The sequence below is a fragment of the Phaethon aethereus genome (assembly GCF_964289735.1).
Source record: "Phaethon aethereus genome assembly, chromosome: 11".
NCBI classification, from domain to species: Eukaryota; Metazoa; Chordata; class Aves; order Phaethontiformes; family Phaethontidae; genus Phaethon; species Phaethon aethereus.
Genome location: NC_138587.1, coordinates 8,057,432 through 8,074,915, shown reverse-complemented (window position 1 = coordinate 8,074,915; position 17,484 = coordinate 8,057,432). Strand labels below are relative to the sequence as shown.

The 17,484-nt window shown below is 43.9% G+C and overlaps 1 protein-coding gene across 1 annotated transcript in view; it reads right to left on the bottom strand.

The window, feature by feature from the left end:
• The window catches only part of MAGI1 (membrane associated guanylate kinase, WW and PDZ domain containing 1), a 362,851-nt gene that overhangs the window by 39,859 nt on the left and 305,508 nt on the right, over positions 1-17,484 (bottom strand). The window contains exons 11-12 of the mRNA XM_082004576.1: positions 14,380-14,562; positions 12,655-13,275 (exon numbers count right to left, since the gene is read on the bottom strand). Of these exons, the coding sequence (XP_081860702.1) occupies positions 12,655-13,275; positions 14,380-14,562 (804 nt within the window). The remainder of the gene's footprint in view (positions 1-12,654; positions 13,276-14,379; positions 14,563-17,484) is intronic.

Below are 17,484 nucleotides of genomic sequence, written 5' to 3'. Positions count from 1 at the left end.
GTGCCATTACCCATCAGGAGCAGTATTTCTGTTGCGTGATGCTGTACTATGTTGTGAGCGATGTGGTCCATGAAATAAGGCCACAACCCAGGTGATTCAATATTATTTGGCATGTGTTAATTTTGCAGTCCTGTGTGGTAAAACTTTTGGAGCCGGGAAGCTGTAAGCTCCTTAACCCTACCTACGATGAGTTAATGGAATAACCCTTGGGACAAAACCGTGACCCCAAGTGTTGCTGTTTCTAACATGCAGCGGTCCTCAATTTTTACAGGAACATTTTCTCAAATCTTTTGTCTTTGTGCAACCAAAATAACATGGAAAGACCACGGCACGTGGCAAATTCTGTTTTGCTGAGTGTATACAGAATGCAATGTGTGACTACAAATCCATACCATAGCCTGGACCTGACTCTGGTGTGAGCTCAGGCGGCCACAAATGCTCAAAAATTACCTAGATGGACACCAGATGCACCATGCCCTGTTCTACAGCCCAGTGTTTAGAGGCAGTGGATCAAAACGATCAAAAGTTGAATCTTGAGGAAATCCTGCCTCTAGGCACCACAGCAGTCATCCAGTCAACCCATCCGAACAGCTCGGTTATATGAAGGCCAGTTGGCATGAACATTTCTCCCCCCACCACAAAAAAATACATATTTCAATGGGATTTCAACCAAAGCTGGAACAATTCAGTACCAGTTTGCACAATCCACCCATAGGACAAAGGCTCTTGAAATTGCTAAAAGCCAGTCTAGAAGCCAGATGTATCATCTTATTTATTGCTTACAATGTCTGTGGCTACTGTTCAACGCTTTTCAGTTTTGGGGTGCTTTTGTACATGAAAGGAAAGAACAACCGTGTCCAGATCTTTACTTCTCATGATTGCTTAACACTCCCAATCAGGACACCCTGTGGACCACCCATATCCAACAGCAAAAAAAGCCATAGGTGAGCGTAGGTGAAAAGGTTACCCATTTGGTTTTGCCATTACATGGTCTGCAGCCCAGAATGCACAACAGCAGAAAATTAGCAGGAGATGAATAAAAACACAAGAAAAGAAACCTTTCAGACTGTGTCACAAGGTTAACATTTACAGAGAAAATGTTCCTGCCTGGAAAAAAATGAAAATAACAAGCTTTCTAAATAGTGCTGCTTACACCATGCTGAATAAAAACCACGGGCTGTATCAAAGAAAACAGACCCTTCGAAAGATGAGGGGTAAAGTACTGGAGTCAGGGAGTACACAACCATATACCTGGCATTGTACATTGATCGCTGCTTTCTGTGTGAAAAACAAGGAACTCTAAATAATTAACGGTAATGGCCATTAGTGCTGGGAGACAGGGGAGGGGAGGTTGCCGGTGACAAAGCAATCCCCTTAATTCTGTACAATCCATTGCCAAAGAATTTCTAATAAAGGACAAACACTATCTAAAAAAAAATAGATGGAACTTGGTCTTTTCCAGACTGGAGAAAGAACAAGAAAACACACCGGAGTAATTTGCAGTGAGAGAGGCAAGCCTGCACTCAGGCATAAGGAGCACCACCAAGAAGAAAACCCCTTCCTCGTCCCTGCCCAACTTTTCTGCTCATCGTTGTGATTTGCATAAGAAGAGTGTCACTGCACTAGCAAAAAAATTAGCTATGCAATACAAGCTTGAAGCGAGAGAATAATTTACACTGCAGGAATATAGCCCTGCCATAAATCAAGTTTGGCAACTACCAAACGCAGTGAAAAATGCCATGTTTCTAATGCTAATGTTCAATGCTAATGTTAAGCAAGCGATGTTGTCATGAGACCATCTCAGGCATTATTAACCCACTGGCACTGGCAAAAAACATAATGAGGCATAGCATATTACTGCCATTAACAAGAATTTGAGTTCTAGGTGCTCTAAAGATGTTAAATTGTATTAGCCTCAATTACTCATTCTTGGTCAGGATGCTAAAGAATTCCCCGTAATTGAAGTCTCAGTCATATTTTCAGCATCTCAAACCAGAATTGATTTTAGAAGCAATAAAGAAGAGATAGGCTAATAAAATCTATTTAATTACTACAAAAATATAAATTTAACTCTGTAGTAAGATACATATGTTAATGCCAAGACAGTAAGATAATAAAGAGATTGAGAATTAGCGTGACAATTACCCGTCTAACCTGTGGTTGAAAGCATGACAGCACTTCTAATATTTTTAGTTTGAAGCTCATTAAATGAAGAGTTTTTCCTAGAGCTCGAGCTGTTGGAGTCATATGCTTAGATGAAAATCTCTGTTAATATTTAAACAAATATGTACCTAGACATTAAATTTCTGAAATCTCACAAATTTGAGAGGGTAAACACCAGAATTGGAAAGTAATTAGAAACCCTCACGTTCTTTTTACAGAAGTATGTGTGTGTGCGTGTATATGCACGTTTTGGGTTTTTTTTTCATATATATAAGCATACACATGTGGATATGCAGGAAGGTACACACCCTTTTCCACAAGTCCACAAAATCCATGACTTGCAAGCTTTATTTCTAGAGCACATCTTCCAGTTTCTTTGGCATACTGCAATTTTGAAGATGTCCATTCCCAAACCCCCTTCTCCTCAGCTGGCTGTCCCATGGCACGGCCACATGGGTACCGAAGGACAGCAGCAGCTCGAGACCAACCTCATGTGCTGCTCCAAGCTCAGTGCGGAGGACACTGGTAGAGGAGAAACCATATTTTGCTGTTGTCACATCTGTATTTATCCTGCTCAGTGAAGGTGTTTGTTTGTCTTCAGACTTATTACAGCACTGTTAAAAGGTGTAAATCCACACGCTTGAACCTGTGCGGCTTACGGCAGATTCTCCTATTTCTTATTTGGAGAGCAGCCTGCACAAAGGGGACACCTACAAATAAGGCCCTCTTGGCATTAGTTTGATGTTGCAATTAATAAATAACATCCCTTAATAGTAAGCTAATATTTATGGAATGCTTAGCCAGATTCAGACCTGCACACGCACACACGGCTCGCTAAGACAGGAAATCTTTACTAGAGGACAATGGTTTTGCAGATGTTTTCACAAAACATAACTTTATTAGATTGAAAATTCAGTTTTCTATTAAAATAAGTACCTCAATATACCTCCAAGTATGAAACTGTACATCTCAGAAACTAACCCTTACGGATAAAGATGGAGTCAAAACTTCAGGTCCCTACCTGCATGTGCCCCCCGCCACAGGGCCCTGAGCTGCCCCAGCACCCTCAGCCAGCCCTGTCACCTCCCTGAAGCTCAGCCTCCTCTACCCAAGCTGTCTGGTATACAAGCCCTGCCAACTTCTCAAGTCCACCTCATGGTACATCGCAGGTCTTCCGGCACAGTAGACACAGCTTTAATAGGGTCTTAAAGCTGGTATAGTCCTAATTATCGTCGTCGCAAAAATAAATCCATCTGACCAAGAAAAAAATGAACATGAAAATGAATAAAGAAAATCCTAATGCAAAATGGAAAAAAAAAATCAGAATAGAGAGACTTAGAGACATGGGGATAGATATTTTAAAAAAATCTGTCTCAGAACAAAACCATTGACTAGTCCATTACAAAGCCATCCTTCTTCCTCAGTTTTGCCCACCTGCCATTGCTTTTAATGACTCTCCAAATGTATTTAATTACAGTGATAAACAAAGACATTTCTTGGATTTCTGATACCTAATTAATTCCGTTATGACTGGTTATTATAATGCCAAATCAGGGCAGCAGCCACCACACCTACCTGCAATGTGGCTGATAATAATTCATTATTTACCAGTACATGCACACCAAAATGCCACACAGGCGGCAGGTAAGGGTAGGAGTTAAAACTGGGTGGAATAAACCCCTCCTTGCTGCACAGCTCCAAGTCTGCTCCATTTCCTGCTGTGCAAATCCCGATGAAGATGTGGGAGGCACATCTCTAGCTAAATCTGCCTTCTCTAATGCGTAGTCTTGAGTTCTGCTGTGCCACCTTGTGCTACATCACATCACATTTGATATAAAACAACACTGTGTGGGTTTGAGTTGCTCCACTTACACCACTTCAGCATTTAATACCAAAACCAAATCAAAACATAAGGGGGAAAAAAAAGCCAACTTTCAAAACCTCGAGCTAGGGAGAAAAAAAAGCCTTTAGGAAGAATTTCAGAGCTCTCATCTTTCATTTGCTAAGCAACCTCCTGTTTTGTTCTCATCTAAGAGCCTACTGCTTTCCGCAAGATAAGGTGTTCATGCAATAAAACATCCTGATGGGAAGATTTCAGACATTTTTTTCTTCCAGCATTCGGCAAATGCTTTGGTTTTCTTACTGATTTTAAAGCAGATCTAGATTCCCTGCCGCAGAAAGGCAGCCGTGCGCAGAACGTGCACACCACCACTCTTGTGCTGTCAGCATGCAAGATTATGCAAAACTGTCATTATTTCATTATGCCAAATACGTTAATTGGTCACCTCCTTAATAATTAAAGTACAGGTTTCCTCCTGGCCTTAAAGCACGCTTCATGAAATATCTCAAAACTTTAGGAAATTATCTCAGCCCTTGAAATTAATGCAAAATGTGTAACAAAATGCCAAGCAATGAATCAGCAACTGTTCTATCCTGTTTTACCCTTCCAAGTGACTCTGGAGCTCAGATGACACGTATATCTGGGGGACACAAGCTATAGTATAGATAGGCCACGCTGCCACAAAAATGCAGGGCAACTGATGTAAAACTAATGCTGACCCAAAAAGCAGATTTCACAGGCACCTCTTCGTTTGCTTACTCATTTCTAGAACAGAATCAGTGCAAATGGAGTTAATGAAGGGTAGCTGAGGGGAAAACACGTGTGCCTCAAATGACTAACAGATTAGTGTCAGCACTTTGCACGTATCACCAGCAAGAGCTCAAAATTCTGCAGGCAATTAAAATGTCCACGTACCAGTGATGCCGGTCCTCCTTTATCATCAGAACTGAATTACAATATTACTGTTGTTAATAAGCTGTTCTTCTTGGAATCAGGTGCTTATATGACAATGTGCTTTGTTTGGAGTTTTTTAGCTTCTCAGGGTTTATTAAGGCAATTGGATATGAATACTAGAGGCTTGAGATAAAAAGACAGAAAGAACTCCAATATGGTATTTTTATATCTGGAATTTCAGGAGCTTAACGTAGGATTTTTAAGCGCTTGGGCTTTTTGAGATTGATATTTGAATTTGTCGCTTGCTATTTCAACTGGATGACTTTGCATTGAGAAACTCCAGCACGACCTGGTAATGCTAATTAATTAGTTCCCGCAAATGCACTATTTGTATGAACATTAGTAACGCACATCAAACTATTTGCTGTCTGAACAAGCTACCGACAATTACCCTTTGTGGCTGCAGGCATTTGTAGGCATCCAAAACCTTGGTGAAGCCCTGCTGCCTCCTGGAGTCTAATGAGAGCCTTGCCATGGACTTCAGCAGCACCAAAATTTCCCCCTTCATGTTTTTGGTAAGCAGAGTTATCCCAAACCTTGCAAATTCAGATCATTAAAACCAAACAGCTAATGTCACTAAGATTAACACCTGTAAAGCACTTCGAAGCAGAAAAACACTGAGCAATCCAAAAATATTACATTATTTATAAGATGACCTGATTTTAAATGTTAAGTTCGGCTTATTTTTATCACAAAGAGAAAACAAGTTCCTGCTAGCTTGCTTTACAAAACCAATTACCAGTGATCAGTGTATGGTGCTGCATAACAACACACAGCGTTGCCCCAAAAAGGCGTATCTAACACTCCAGAGCTGTTTAGAGGAAAATTAACGTGCACACTGGATTGAGATACATGCACATAAGCAATTCTAATAAGGGGTATGAACTTCAAACTTCTTATTAAAAATATCAGAATGTGTAACATTTCTTTTATTTCATCTTTTCCTGACGTCAACCGGGTTTTGCACTTGCTCCTTGATATACTAGTCCCTAATCAGAATAAGGCTGTAAGAGAATAGTAAATGTGACATCAAACTTGCTTTAAACTTGCTTTAAAGTCTCATCAGCTTTTTTTTGGCTTAAAAACTTCCACTTAACAGGGAGAAGTGAAAAAAAAAGAGTGACTTGGTGGTTTGGAAAAAAAAGATGCAGCTACTCCCAACTAAAGGTTCCCCCAGACCTGCTCCTTCCCTGCACGTAAATCATAAGCTGTAGTAATGTATGTTTACTAGGACCGTCTGTTTTCAGAAAATGGAAAAGTAACATTGCAAAACATGTTAAAAACATTGCATTTCATTTCCAATGTAGTTTGTAGACCAACTTACAAACTCTACTAATCCGATTCCCTTCTTCCCAGGCAAATCTCTTTAAGGGAAATAATAACAGAAATAAACAAGAGGAAACAACTGAAGACAGATTTTTAAATGCCAAATGAGATTCCCAGTTTAACCAGGAAATCCCTAACTCTGGAATTACGAAGTAATAACCCTGGAATACAAAGTAATGAACTTGAAAAATAAATCTTGGCATTACACATGGACATATATTTCCTTAAGCATACCACGACTGATTTTTTTATATATAATTTACTAACTAGTAAGGGGGGGCTATGAGCTATCAAAAATACCCCACCCCCGTTATTTCTGGATGATATTATTTGTACTGCAATATCAGGTATTTTTCAGTGTATAGCTCAAAATAACCTATACTGAGTGACAGATTGCTGAGAGATTCAGCAAACAGGTTTGATGGGAGATACCCGAGTAGAAGGTACTGGGAACTGTGGTAGCTGGTGGTGGTTGGCAGAAGGTAAGGGAAGGAAAAGGAGGTGACTTGAAACAGGATTTTCAAAAAATGTAGAGGTCAGTTGAGCACAGCGGATGGCAGAGAGGAATTAGATCTGCTCCTGCTCCGGGTGAGGGAAGAAGCCGCCACAGCGTGGTGGGCTGGGGAGTAGAGTAAGAAAACCAACCAGAAAGGCAGCACGCACGAGGATCGGTACCGGCAGCTCTCTGCACGGCAAGATGGGGCTCAGGGGAGTTTCTACGGATCCAAACATGAGACAGAGGACTCAGTATAATGCTCTGCTCCCTCTGTATTAGGAACTGAAAACACTGCTGGCAACGGTGAACTTTACTTCCCTTTCCAGAAGCTTTGGCACAGGCAAACACGCTCTGTGGTAACGGTCAGATGATTCCCAGGTTGTGATTTTTGTCCTAAACGCAGTTTGGACTCACTTTTTCTCTAATTCAGCAGCTGCTAAGACAGTTTGAAATTTTCTGGCAGCTAGATGCTTACAAGTGGCATGACTTTCAACTCGCTCTTCACTGCAAGCCTAAAGGGCAAACAGAAGTCAGTGGATTGTTCAAAAGAGTTCAAGTCTGCACTGAATAGTTGATTGCAGCTCTAATTACCATGGTTTTACATCATTAGGGATAGCAACTGAAAAGGAGCTCTAATTCCAACACTGTGAGCTATTGCCTTTTTGGGTTTTTTTGGCTCTTACCGCTAAATGATCCATTTCCAACGCTTATGGTAAGGACAGGAAGGGAAAATTTCGTTTCTGTTGGGGGAGAGGATCTCGATAAACAAGTACAAAGACAATATTTTTGCTTATAAAATTGGGGCAGAAAGGATGGAATAGTGAGGAGATGTCCTCTGAAATCTGCAGGGGTAACGGATTTCACTCAGCTCGGGTATTTAATGCTCAGTGCCACTGCTCATTTATGTCCGACCATTGTATTTTGACACTCTAGATCTCAAAGAGCAATCTGGTTTCAATTACAGTTATAATGTGCTTGCAATTGTAAGTGGTTATGATATATTGTTTGTAAAGTTTTCCCACTGTGTCTAAAGGATCTTGTAACTCTCTACCCTGGCTGGGGGGAGCCCGAAGCTGCAGCATGCAGCGTAAAGAAAAAGACACGTAGCCTTACATTGCTATGTGATGTTTCAATGGCATGGACACAAGATAAACAGAGAGAAAAAAGATGTCTTTCTGTTTTAGGCTACAGAAAGAGGCTTCAAGTCCCGGGCACTCGACTCTAGCATGCATTTTCAGCACAAGATAGAGGAGCTAACTCCTCTCCGTGGGAAGTGTCGGAGGTTAATTACCCTCACATGCCAAGAGCATCACTGGAACAGCAAGGGAAGGTCCATCTAGCTGAGGAGCCCTAATAGGTTTATTGCTTTACAGCTTTGTAATTTTGCTCCATTGCTGCAAATCTTTGTCAAAGTTACGTGTATCACAAGGACCTTCTTAAGACCACTGAGTCAAGGACCAAATGAGACAGACTATTGGCACAGACCTCTCCCCTCTTCCATCTACCTCATCACTCCCCACAAACACCTTCCATTCAATTGAACCACGAACAGGGGATTTACTATGGACTCTGCTTTTACATGGAGGTGAGACCCTGGCATCCACTGACGGGCATTTAGACAGGTAGATGTTGCATTGGTGGTTCTTCCCATAAAATACATTTAGTTTTGAAACTCTGGCATATACATTTTTCAGAAGACAGATTTCCATTCCCCAGTTTAATGTGAATTTGGCACTAGGGAAAGCTATTAGAAACTCCACTGATTTGCACATAACACGTGAGCGACATTTCACCTGCATGCTTTTACTTTGATCTGGAGCCAAGTGGGAACACATCTTCAAGGGGATTACGTAGATCAGGCTCAAGGTTTATGCTATTTCTAACCTTCCGGTGAAGAAAGATGCTAGTGAGCACTAACTGTGAAAGCTTTGAAGGGAAACTGTCCATTCAAACATGAATGAAAGCTGCTAAGATTAATTCTTGTAACAGAACACAAACTAATCGCAGTATTTTTGGATGACCTGAACTGAAGACTGACACAAAAAAAAAAAGGGGGGGGGGGGGAGGAAATCCTCTTTAATCTGAGGTAATTCACAAAATACATCAATAAGACACACAAATGTTCTCACTGAAACAAATGTTAGGTCTTAGTGACTCAAAAGAATACTGCACAGTAGTTTTGCAGAGTAACTTGTTCTGAAACAGCCCCCCACCAGTCCCAGCACATACACAACTCCCAGGATAAAAGTCCCTTGGGAAGCAGGGAAATTATTCTGACAAAATGTTGCTTTTATTATGAATAGAATCTGTGCAGAACGGAGAGGTATTTGAGAATTGCTTATTTCAGGCGATTACTGTACATAGACAAGACTTCAATGACAAATGGATTTCAAGTGGCAAATATTATTACCTTCTTTTCTTTTTTTGAGAAAAGTACTTTTTGTACTTGGTATGTACAACGTTAAAAGAACCTTTTCAGCTACCAATATTCAAAATAAAGGTGTGCCTTTTGCGGCCTTTTTAACAATAATTCTTTAAAATAACTGAAATGGGTAATCGCATTGTGCAGTACAGGGACAAAAACATACACTTAATTCTACATTTTGTAACCAGCAGCACTGGTTTACTTTCGGGTACACAGCCCTTGAACGGTCCTGTTGGGTTATCGCGTATCTCCTCTGCTGTTGCAGGCACCATGTCACATCCCCTTCAAACCCTTCAAATGTGCTGAGCTTCACCTTCAGACAGCAAAGCCGTTATGCCTCCTCCAGTTTGACTTACGGGCTCTAATGGGTTGGCACTTTCTTCTTATTTCGAGTTAAACTTGCTCACGGCCAAACAACACCTAGTTGTCCTTCAGCTAACTCTGGTTTAAGTATCTTCTATCTCTCCTACCTAATAGAGACAATAATTTTGTCCCCTCTGTCCCTTCATTTTGCTGAGCAAAAGCAGCTTTTCTGATCTGCTCTCGTGTACAGCCCAATTAGCCACCCTGCACCCTGCCTCCGCTCGGAGTTCATCCTTTCTGAACCCCTCAAGTGTTAAGTCCAAACCGTAAGATGTGCTCAGTGAGTTTTACCCAGCGCTATGTATAGGTGAAATAGGAAAACAGCAGCAATAATATAATTAAGCCCTATCATATTATGTATATAATATAAATATATAATAATATAATTAAGCCCTAATTTAAAAAAAAATAAATCAAAACACAGGTACGGCAAGTTTTCTATAGGGCCTCTGGAAAGCAAAATCTCAACGACCTGACATTGTTCCTCTTTTAATGCATTTATCCCCCTGTCCCAATCTTGTACGAGTCCTGCACACAATTTTCAGAAGACACGTGAGCAGCCGAGCACACAGAGGGGGCATTTCAGCTTCAGCCTTCCTGAAATCATCCTTCCCTTCCTCGCTCAAAGGCAACAGCAGGACTCGCCCTAAGCCAGCGCTCCAGCTGAATACACTTTACAGTAAATATTTTACAGGCTGCTCTCAGCGGCTGTGGGTTTGCATTTTAACAATTAAACCTCGTTGCTGGGAGCGCACCAGCAGCTTGGAGCAGGCAGAGCTTTTCCCGAATATTACACATCTCTTTCCGATACTCTTCTGCCTGATTAGTAATCACATCTGACAAATTCTTTCGACAGCTCTGAACACCAGCCTTAGTGTTACAGGGATGCTTCACGCAAAGCCTGACGGAAGGCAAATGCAAGGACGCCTGACGGCATCTGAGCATTTTCTTCACTGGACACCAGAGGGAGGAGGAGGAAAGGACAACTGAAGGCGAAGCTACAGAAGAACTGCTCTGGGAGCCCTGAAGGAGCTTAACCAGCCACCGAAGCCAAATACATTTCTGTAATGGGACCAAAATAAATAGTGGCAGTTCTCATAAAAGATTTGGCAGGGGTAACATGAGGTGAAGTTATGGGAGAAAGGACCCAAGTGCAGCACTGAGGGCTGGGTGTATTTTCATTTTAGCCAGCTCCATCTTACAAGCTTTAAACAAACCCCTTTTTGATTCTGGGGCTACTACTGTCTGTATGCTGCTTGGCTTCTGTGCCACAACCGGAATGCCTTTCGGTCCAGCTTTCTTCTGGATGTGAAGAAAACCATGTTTAAATGATTAACTGTGGATCCAGGGCCACCACAGTTTCCGAGTCCTGTACCATGAGAGCATGAAAATTGGAACTGCAGGTGCTCTACGCTCAGATGGAAATGTCAGGACCTTGAAGGAGGGAGGGATGCAGTTCAAGGAGATTGATATGGTATCTATCCAGGAAGGTGATAGCAAATGCTCAACATGTGGTTAGTATCTCGATTAAATTAAAAAAAAAAAAAGAGATTCAGCAAGATTACCAGGGAACTAGTTACTATCTTATTAAAACTATGCTTTTATTTCCTCATCAAATCTTTTCATTATGCTTTCAAGGCATAAGGAGGATTATTAAATGTCAGCCATAATTCAAATAATTAATGTATGGTGTTACCAGATATATATGCGCTCTCCAGGAGGATTAATAATAGCTGCTATTTTTCTTCCAACCATATTTTGTCCATAATACATATATTAATCATGAGAATGCAGTGCATTTTTTAAACCTCTCTAGTACTGAAAGTCTTTAAGGAACTTACACTTTGAAAATTGGAGAATTCTTAATATATTCTGTTCTCTACTTTTTATTTACTATCAAAATACAAAAACACACTAAGCCCACACTAAGGCAGTACTTTCTCCAGAGCTGCTATTAATTGCAGAATCAATGTCCTCAACTCCTTGAAACAGCTCTTTAAAACCAACAAACCAGAGTTGCAAATTCAGAAAGCAGCTTGTCCCCCATTAAAAACTCCTCCAGGGCTGGCTGGGGGTTGTGTTCAACACCTTGCCAGCTTAACTCCGTCTCTGCAGCGTGCGGGTCCCTGCGAGGCGCTGAGCACCCGCGTGTGCGCTGTCCGTAAGACCCGCTGCGTGGGACAGGGCGTGCAGCGGGGCTTTGTCCCTCTGAGATCTCCACTGCCCATGTCAGGACAGAGGCAGGGAGAGCTGCCCCCTCTGCTCTTGACTTTGCACTCAACAACTGACCTGGACTTTCCCTGCGAGCTCCACGCTAACTCTTCCTTGTAACTTTAATCTGCAGACTCAGAGCGTGCTACGTGTGGTGAGGTGTGCTACCTCAGATTACACTTCGTACGGGCACGGGAGAGCATTCCTGTGGATGGCCTGATCCCACTGACAGGTTACCCGCCATCCACGCTCCCGCGTGGGCTGCAGCCATACTGCCTGTAGGATGTCTTTTGTTTCTGCTGGTGGCCTCTCAGCAACACAACCAAAAATGAGCTCAGCTCCTGATTGCACAGCAAATAAACATGTCCAGAAGTAACATTTCAATTGCTTGCAACTTGGAGAAGCTTAAATTCTCCCAACTGTAACCCAGGTGTAACCCTTCCACAGCGAAGAGCCATTGGATACTTGATTTTGAATACTACAAATTAGAGAAGATATTACCAGCCTCTTCCATCTCCCAAAACAGCTCAAGAAACGTCCATGTTCTATTGAAAATAATTTTTAAGAGCATGAGATCAGGGCTTGTTATTTAAGTAAAAGCGTAACTATACGTGTAACCTTACCACCCTTTTGCGCATTACCGAAGAGGCGTGTAGTGCGTGTGCACGTGGGAACTACATGCACACTTCCCCTAGTGCAGCATCAAACAATAATTTTAAGCATCTTTGTGATGTGACAACTGCCAACTTGGGGCTGTTCCTACACCCCAGGACATAAACCGTTTCTACAGAGTAGCTTAGGAGAGCAGGTCTTTCATGACATGCATTTTTTTTAAATTCCGAGAACAAATATTTCAAAGCAGTTTTGAAGACTTACCTCCTCGCTGCACCAGCAACGTGACTTCGCTTCCCTTAGGACATTCAATCAGCATATCCACCACCTGGTTGTGAGTGAGGCTCTGCACATTCTTCTTGTTGACTTCGACTATAAGATCGCCCTCCTTCAGGCCGCGGCACCGCGGGCTATCCACAATTTGCTTCACCCTTTGGCCGCCCCCACCGGGACTGTCTGCTATAGTAAACCCAAAGCCCATAGGCCCTTTCACTATATGCACAGTTATGAGTTCAGGTTGTGTTGCTATCGAAGATGCCAAAGAGACTGTGTCATTGGGGTAACCATGGGGTCCGTTGGAAGAGACCTCAGCCGGGCTGCTGGGTCTCGCTTCCTTTGTGCCATTTACTTTCCCTGTTTTACTACTGTGGCTCGCCGGGGAGTCGTAATTCTCCTGCCCATTCACAATGATCGGCTCTTTGTCCAAAATTGCCACGGATGTAACCAGGCTCGTGTTGGGATCATCAGGATCGAAGGGCAGGGGGTAGCCTCGGCACAGTTCAAGGTCCACGCTGGCACCGATGGGGATGGACTGGAAGATTTTCACAACTTGAGCGTGAGTGTGCCCCAGCACACAGGTATCGTTCACGCTGACTATGACGTCCCCTGCAGAGGACACAGACAGATATACCAAACACATGTGTTTTGTGCACGCCGGGAAGGTGAGGACTAGAGCCTGCGAGCTGATCGGCAGCATCCACAGGTACCACTCACAGCTAAATAAATAGCAGCATTTAAGTACCTTTGCAAGGGAAAGGAGCAGTGACACTTGGGCAAGCAAGGACCATCTGTACACAATAGATTCACTGCATAAAGGCTTTATCTGCATAAACATTTTTGAAAGTAAAAATGGAATTGGCTTATGCAAAAAATTAATAAATTCAAATGATGGTATATGGCCCATGTAACAGTTATTTTGAAGCCCCGCTCGCACTGTTATACACTGTGCTACATTGACATATGATAGCAACAAAACTGAGAGCATGACAGCTATAACAGAAGGCTCTTAAATACCAACTGCTCAAATATGGTGCCATGTTGTCACATCTCAGACATACTTTGGCCTGAAATCTAGGTATCAATTAAGTTATGATTCATTTTTTAACACTGGGCTGCAACACAGGAATGCTTAATGTTGTGATGCTCCACCTGCAAGTGAGGAATTGTGACCCCAGGTGAATCCTAACAGGATTTCATCATGCTGGGCCTGATCTCTGGCAAAACAAATTGTCCCTTGGTCCCTCCACAGAGGGAGATGCAAACTAGCCTGCTCCTCTGCCCCTTCCCTGGGAATAGCTTTGGAGAGGGGCCAAGTGGTATGGCAGATACCAAACCAGAGAGCCATGCAGCCCTACAAAAATACCACAGCCATTGCCACAGCGGGGAGCAGTAACCCGCAGCCTGACACGAGACCCTGCGACCACTGGCTCCTCTCCACGGGTCAGCATGGGGAGGGCAGGTGCTGGCAGAGCCCCAGCTGGATCTTTTGACACCTGAGGTGAATCTCCAGTGTGTGAAGTGTCTTGCTATTATTAGATTTTGAACACACCCCTCAATGTATCTCACTTCCCTGCTTACTGATTGGAAAGCTGAATGCCTTTCCCCAAAAGAAGAGATGAGGACTAAAGTTCTTTACGAATCGCACATAAAACCAGCTGTAAAAACATAAACCAAAGTGGTGGTAGTAATTTTGATTTAAAGCATTGGTACCTGTTTCCATTTTGCCATCCAGTGCTGCGGGGCCGTCAAGCACCAAACTTTTGATTTGGAGAAATTCATCCGGCTCATCCCCTCCAACGACAGTGAAGCCAAAACCCCTGCTGCTTTTCCTTAGCTTGGTGTGGATGAACTTCCCTTTCAACTCAGAAGGGTTTCGTGTAAAAAAAGGTTTTCCTGTGTAGGAAGTTTGGAAAAATCTATAAACAGGCAGGCAAGAGTGTTTGATCTGTTTTTTCTCTGCTCCTCCCTGCACTAACAAGTACACGGACAAACACAGCGGTGGTCTGGGACGGGACTGAACTTCACTCCAGCATCCTCTCACCTCATTGCACTCCACCAGTCTCCCCGGATCCAATCATGCAGTAAAAAGAGCAAGCAAAACTCCTAGTACCTGGTGCTTTCTTAGCTGTGGTTGTGCACACCAAAGCCGCAAGGCTACAAAGGGGAAAACATGCTGCTTTAAGGAATGGAATATATTAAAGGTGGCAATCTGTCTTATGTCTGTCTTGAGGTGGTTATATCCATCCCAGGAAGGATGGGACAGGGGCAGCACAAACGCCTCCTCCAGGAGTCTACAGCAAGAATTTCTGGAGAAAGGAGTAGCATTACATTTTTCACCACTCGGCTTTCTCGCAACCCACCGAGCAAAAAGCAACTTCTGAGCTGTGGCAAGACACTGCGTAACCCTTCAGCATAACCCCTCCCGCCCCTCCATCGCTACCACCCTGTGACCTCCTCCAGTGAAAAAGGGGAGGGCGCTGATGTTGTTCCTCAGACACTGTTTGAAATCTTTTCCTTTTTTTTTTCCCCTGCTCCTTGCCTGTTGTGGATGACACACTGCCGTTGTGAAGTACGGATCAAAGAGCGGCCCGGGAGCGGAGCGGCTGTGCTGGAGGGCTGTCAGTGCTCCCTGGGAGCACAGTTAAGAGGGAACAAGGTGCTCCAAAGACAAAAGTGCATCCTTGCAAAGCATGTTGCACAGGCTCAGAAAGGAATCACAGTTGCTGTACTTCACAGTGCCAACACTAAACACCTTTGCACTTTTAATTGTCTTTAATGCTTAGAGGGGAAAAGACTGTGCCACTAAGCCCTCTGGTGACAGCTCCAGGATCAGCAGTGTGTATCACAGCCAGGAGAGCTGGCGTGCTTTCAGAAAGTTCGGCAGCATTGCTGTGGGCCTCTGTTTAGAAAGGAGTCCTTGAGGGAGAGTGAGAGGATTTGAGACTTGTAAGCCTTTGACTGGAGGGGGAAAAAAGTATATTTGAAGATTATTCATGAGGGGGCAGTGTGAACACTTGCAGTCTTCTGCCTTTGAAGGGTAGCACAGGAGCACAGTAATCCTGCACATTGTGGGCAGATGCTCCGCTCAGACCCCAAGCTGCAAGAAAGCCCTGACTATCAAAGTGCAACGCAGCGTCTCAGGTAACAAACACGGCTGAAAGGCAGCATGCAGCAAGGCTTCATCCTGTGCTGATTTCTGGTTCAAAAGACAAGCAGAATAAGCACAGCTCGCTGGCATCTGCCTACTAATAAAGGGTGAACTCGCCCTGTAGTAAAAGGATAGCAGCACCAGAGGCTATGCCCCACCTACTGCATCTGGGAGGCGATCACATTTTAAATGAGTGCATCTACAAAACCCCAGCTGGGAGAGTGGTGCCAGGACCCCTCCTTGTGCCCACGTCCCCACCAGCGGTGCCATCAGTGGGAGAGATGGAAACCCCTGGGCATAGGGGCAGGGGGACAGGAAGCTGGAAATACCTGCTGCAAATGGGGAACGGGAGAAGAAGGAGCAGCACTGAGAAAGGAAGAAGAAGGAATGAAAGAGAGAAGGAGCCATCAGTAGATACCAGGACATGGTGCTCAGACAGGCTAATGCTTTCCTGTAATGTTACTGCAAAATTTTGTAGCTGGCAGTCGGGAGTGGGTGGGGAGCTGAGCGACGTGTCTAATGTCACCCCCTGCATGACGGGTCCTTTGCATTGCCATGGGCGCTTGGGCAGTCCTTGCTTCAGCCTGACAGTGTAGAAGGCAGAGGTGGCATTCACAGATGTCTCCCCGAGGAAGACCAGCCATTTTGGGGCACTCTGATGAGATGTCTAACCCCAGATTGCCAGGTAGTCAGGGTATCATCCCCAGACCCATGTTGTTCCTTGCTGCAGGTCTAGATTACACTAATGTATCCTAATACCCCTCAGGAATGTGCTGGGGCCCTGGTTGCTGCTAAATTTCACAGTTTTGGAAGGGCTGATCTGCTGCCATGTGCAGCAGAGAGAATTCCCTGGCTCTTCACAGCAGGCAAGGCAGCCCAGGACAGCAAGCACCCCTGCCCGGCTCACCTTCGGAGACCCCGGTTGACCTGAAGAGCATGGGAGTATTTCCCAGCTCCTGGGGTCAGCTTCCTCCTGGCTGCTGTCAGGATGATGTGCTCCAGCCAGATTCCCCTTCTCTCACCTTTCCCAGCCTCTAGTTCCTGCAGACCGGGGCAATGCCATTCACTTGCTATGCAATTTAGATGTAGCCAAAGATGAAGCCTACTTACAACCACTGAACCAGACAGCACTTGTTCTGCAACTCTGCCCTTGCTGGCGACCTGATCTGGCAATGTTTCAGCTCACGCTGCAAATTCAGGAACAATTCATGCCCTGTCTGGTTAGTTATTTAAAACAAGCAACTGGTCTGTGAGCAGTTGGCTATACACAGACCATTGACACTAATAAATAAGGCTGTAGTAGCTGAAAGCACTTGCACACACATACAACTTCAAAGTAAGTCTGCAGTATTTGGGCCTATTAGCATTCCCTCCTCATGAAGAGCTTCCCAGAGGAGCTTCAACTCAGATTTTTCAGCAACATGAAGTAATTTGCCTCTAACATGGCACCGAGGTGCTTGTGACTCTTCATCTTCTGTTACTACAGAAAGTCAGATTCAGCACAGAGGCCTGGTAGCTCTGCAAAGATCTCCAAACGGCAGAGGACCTCCCTCTTCTGGTGTTCACCCCAGCTCCTACCCCACCCATTTGAATTTGGATTCAAAGCACACAAAAAGGAAAATCCATGAAGCTGCAAGCCAGACTGACCCACAGCAATAGCAGAACCT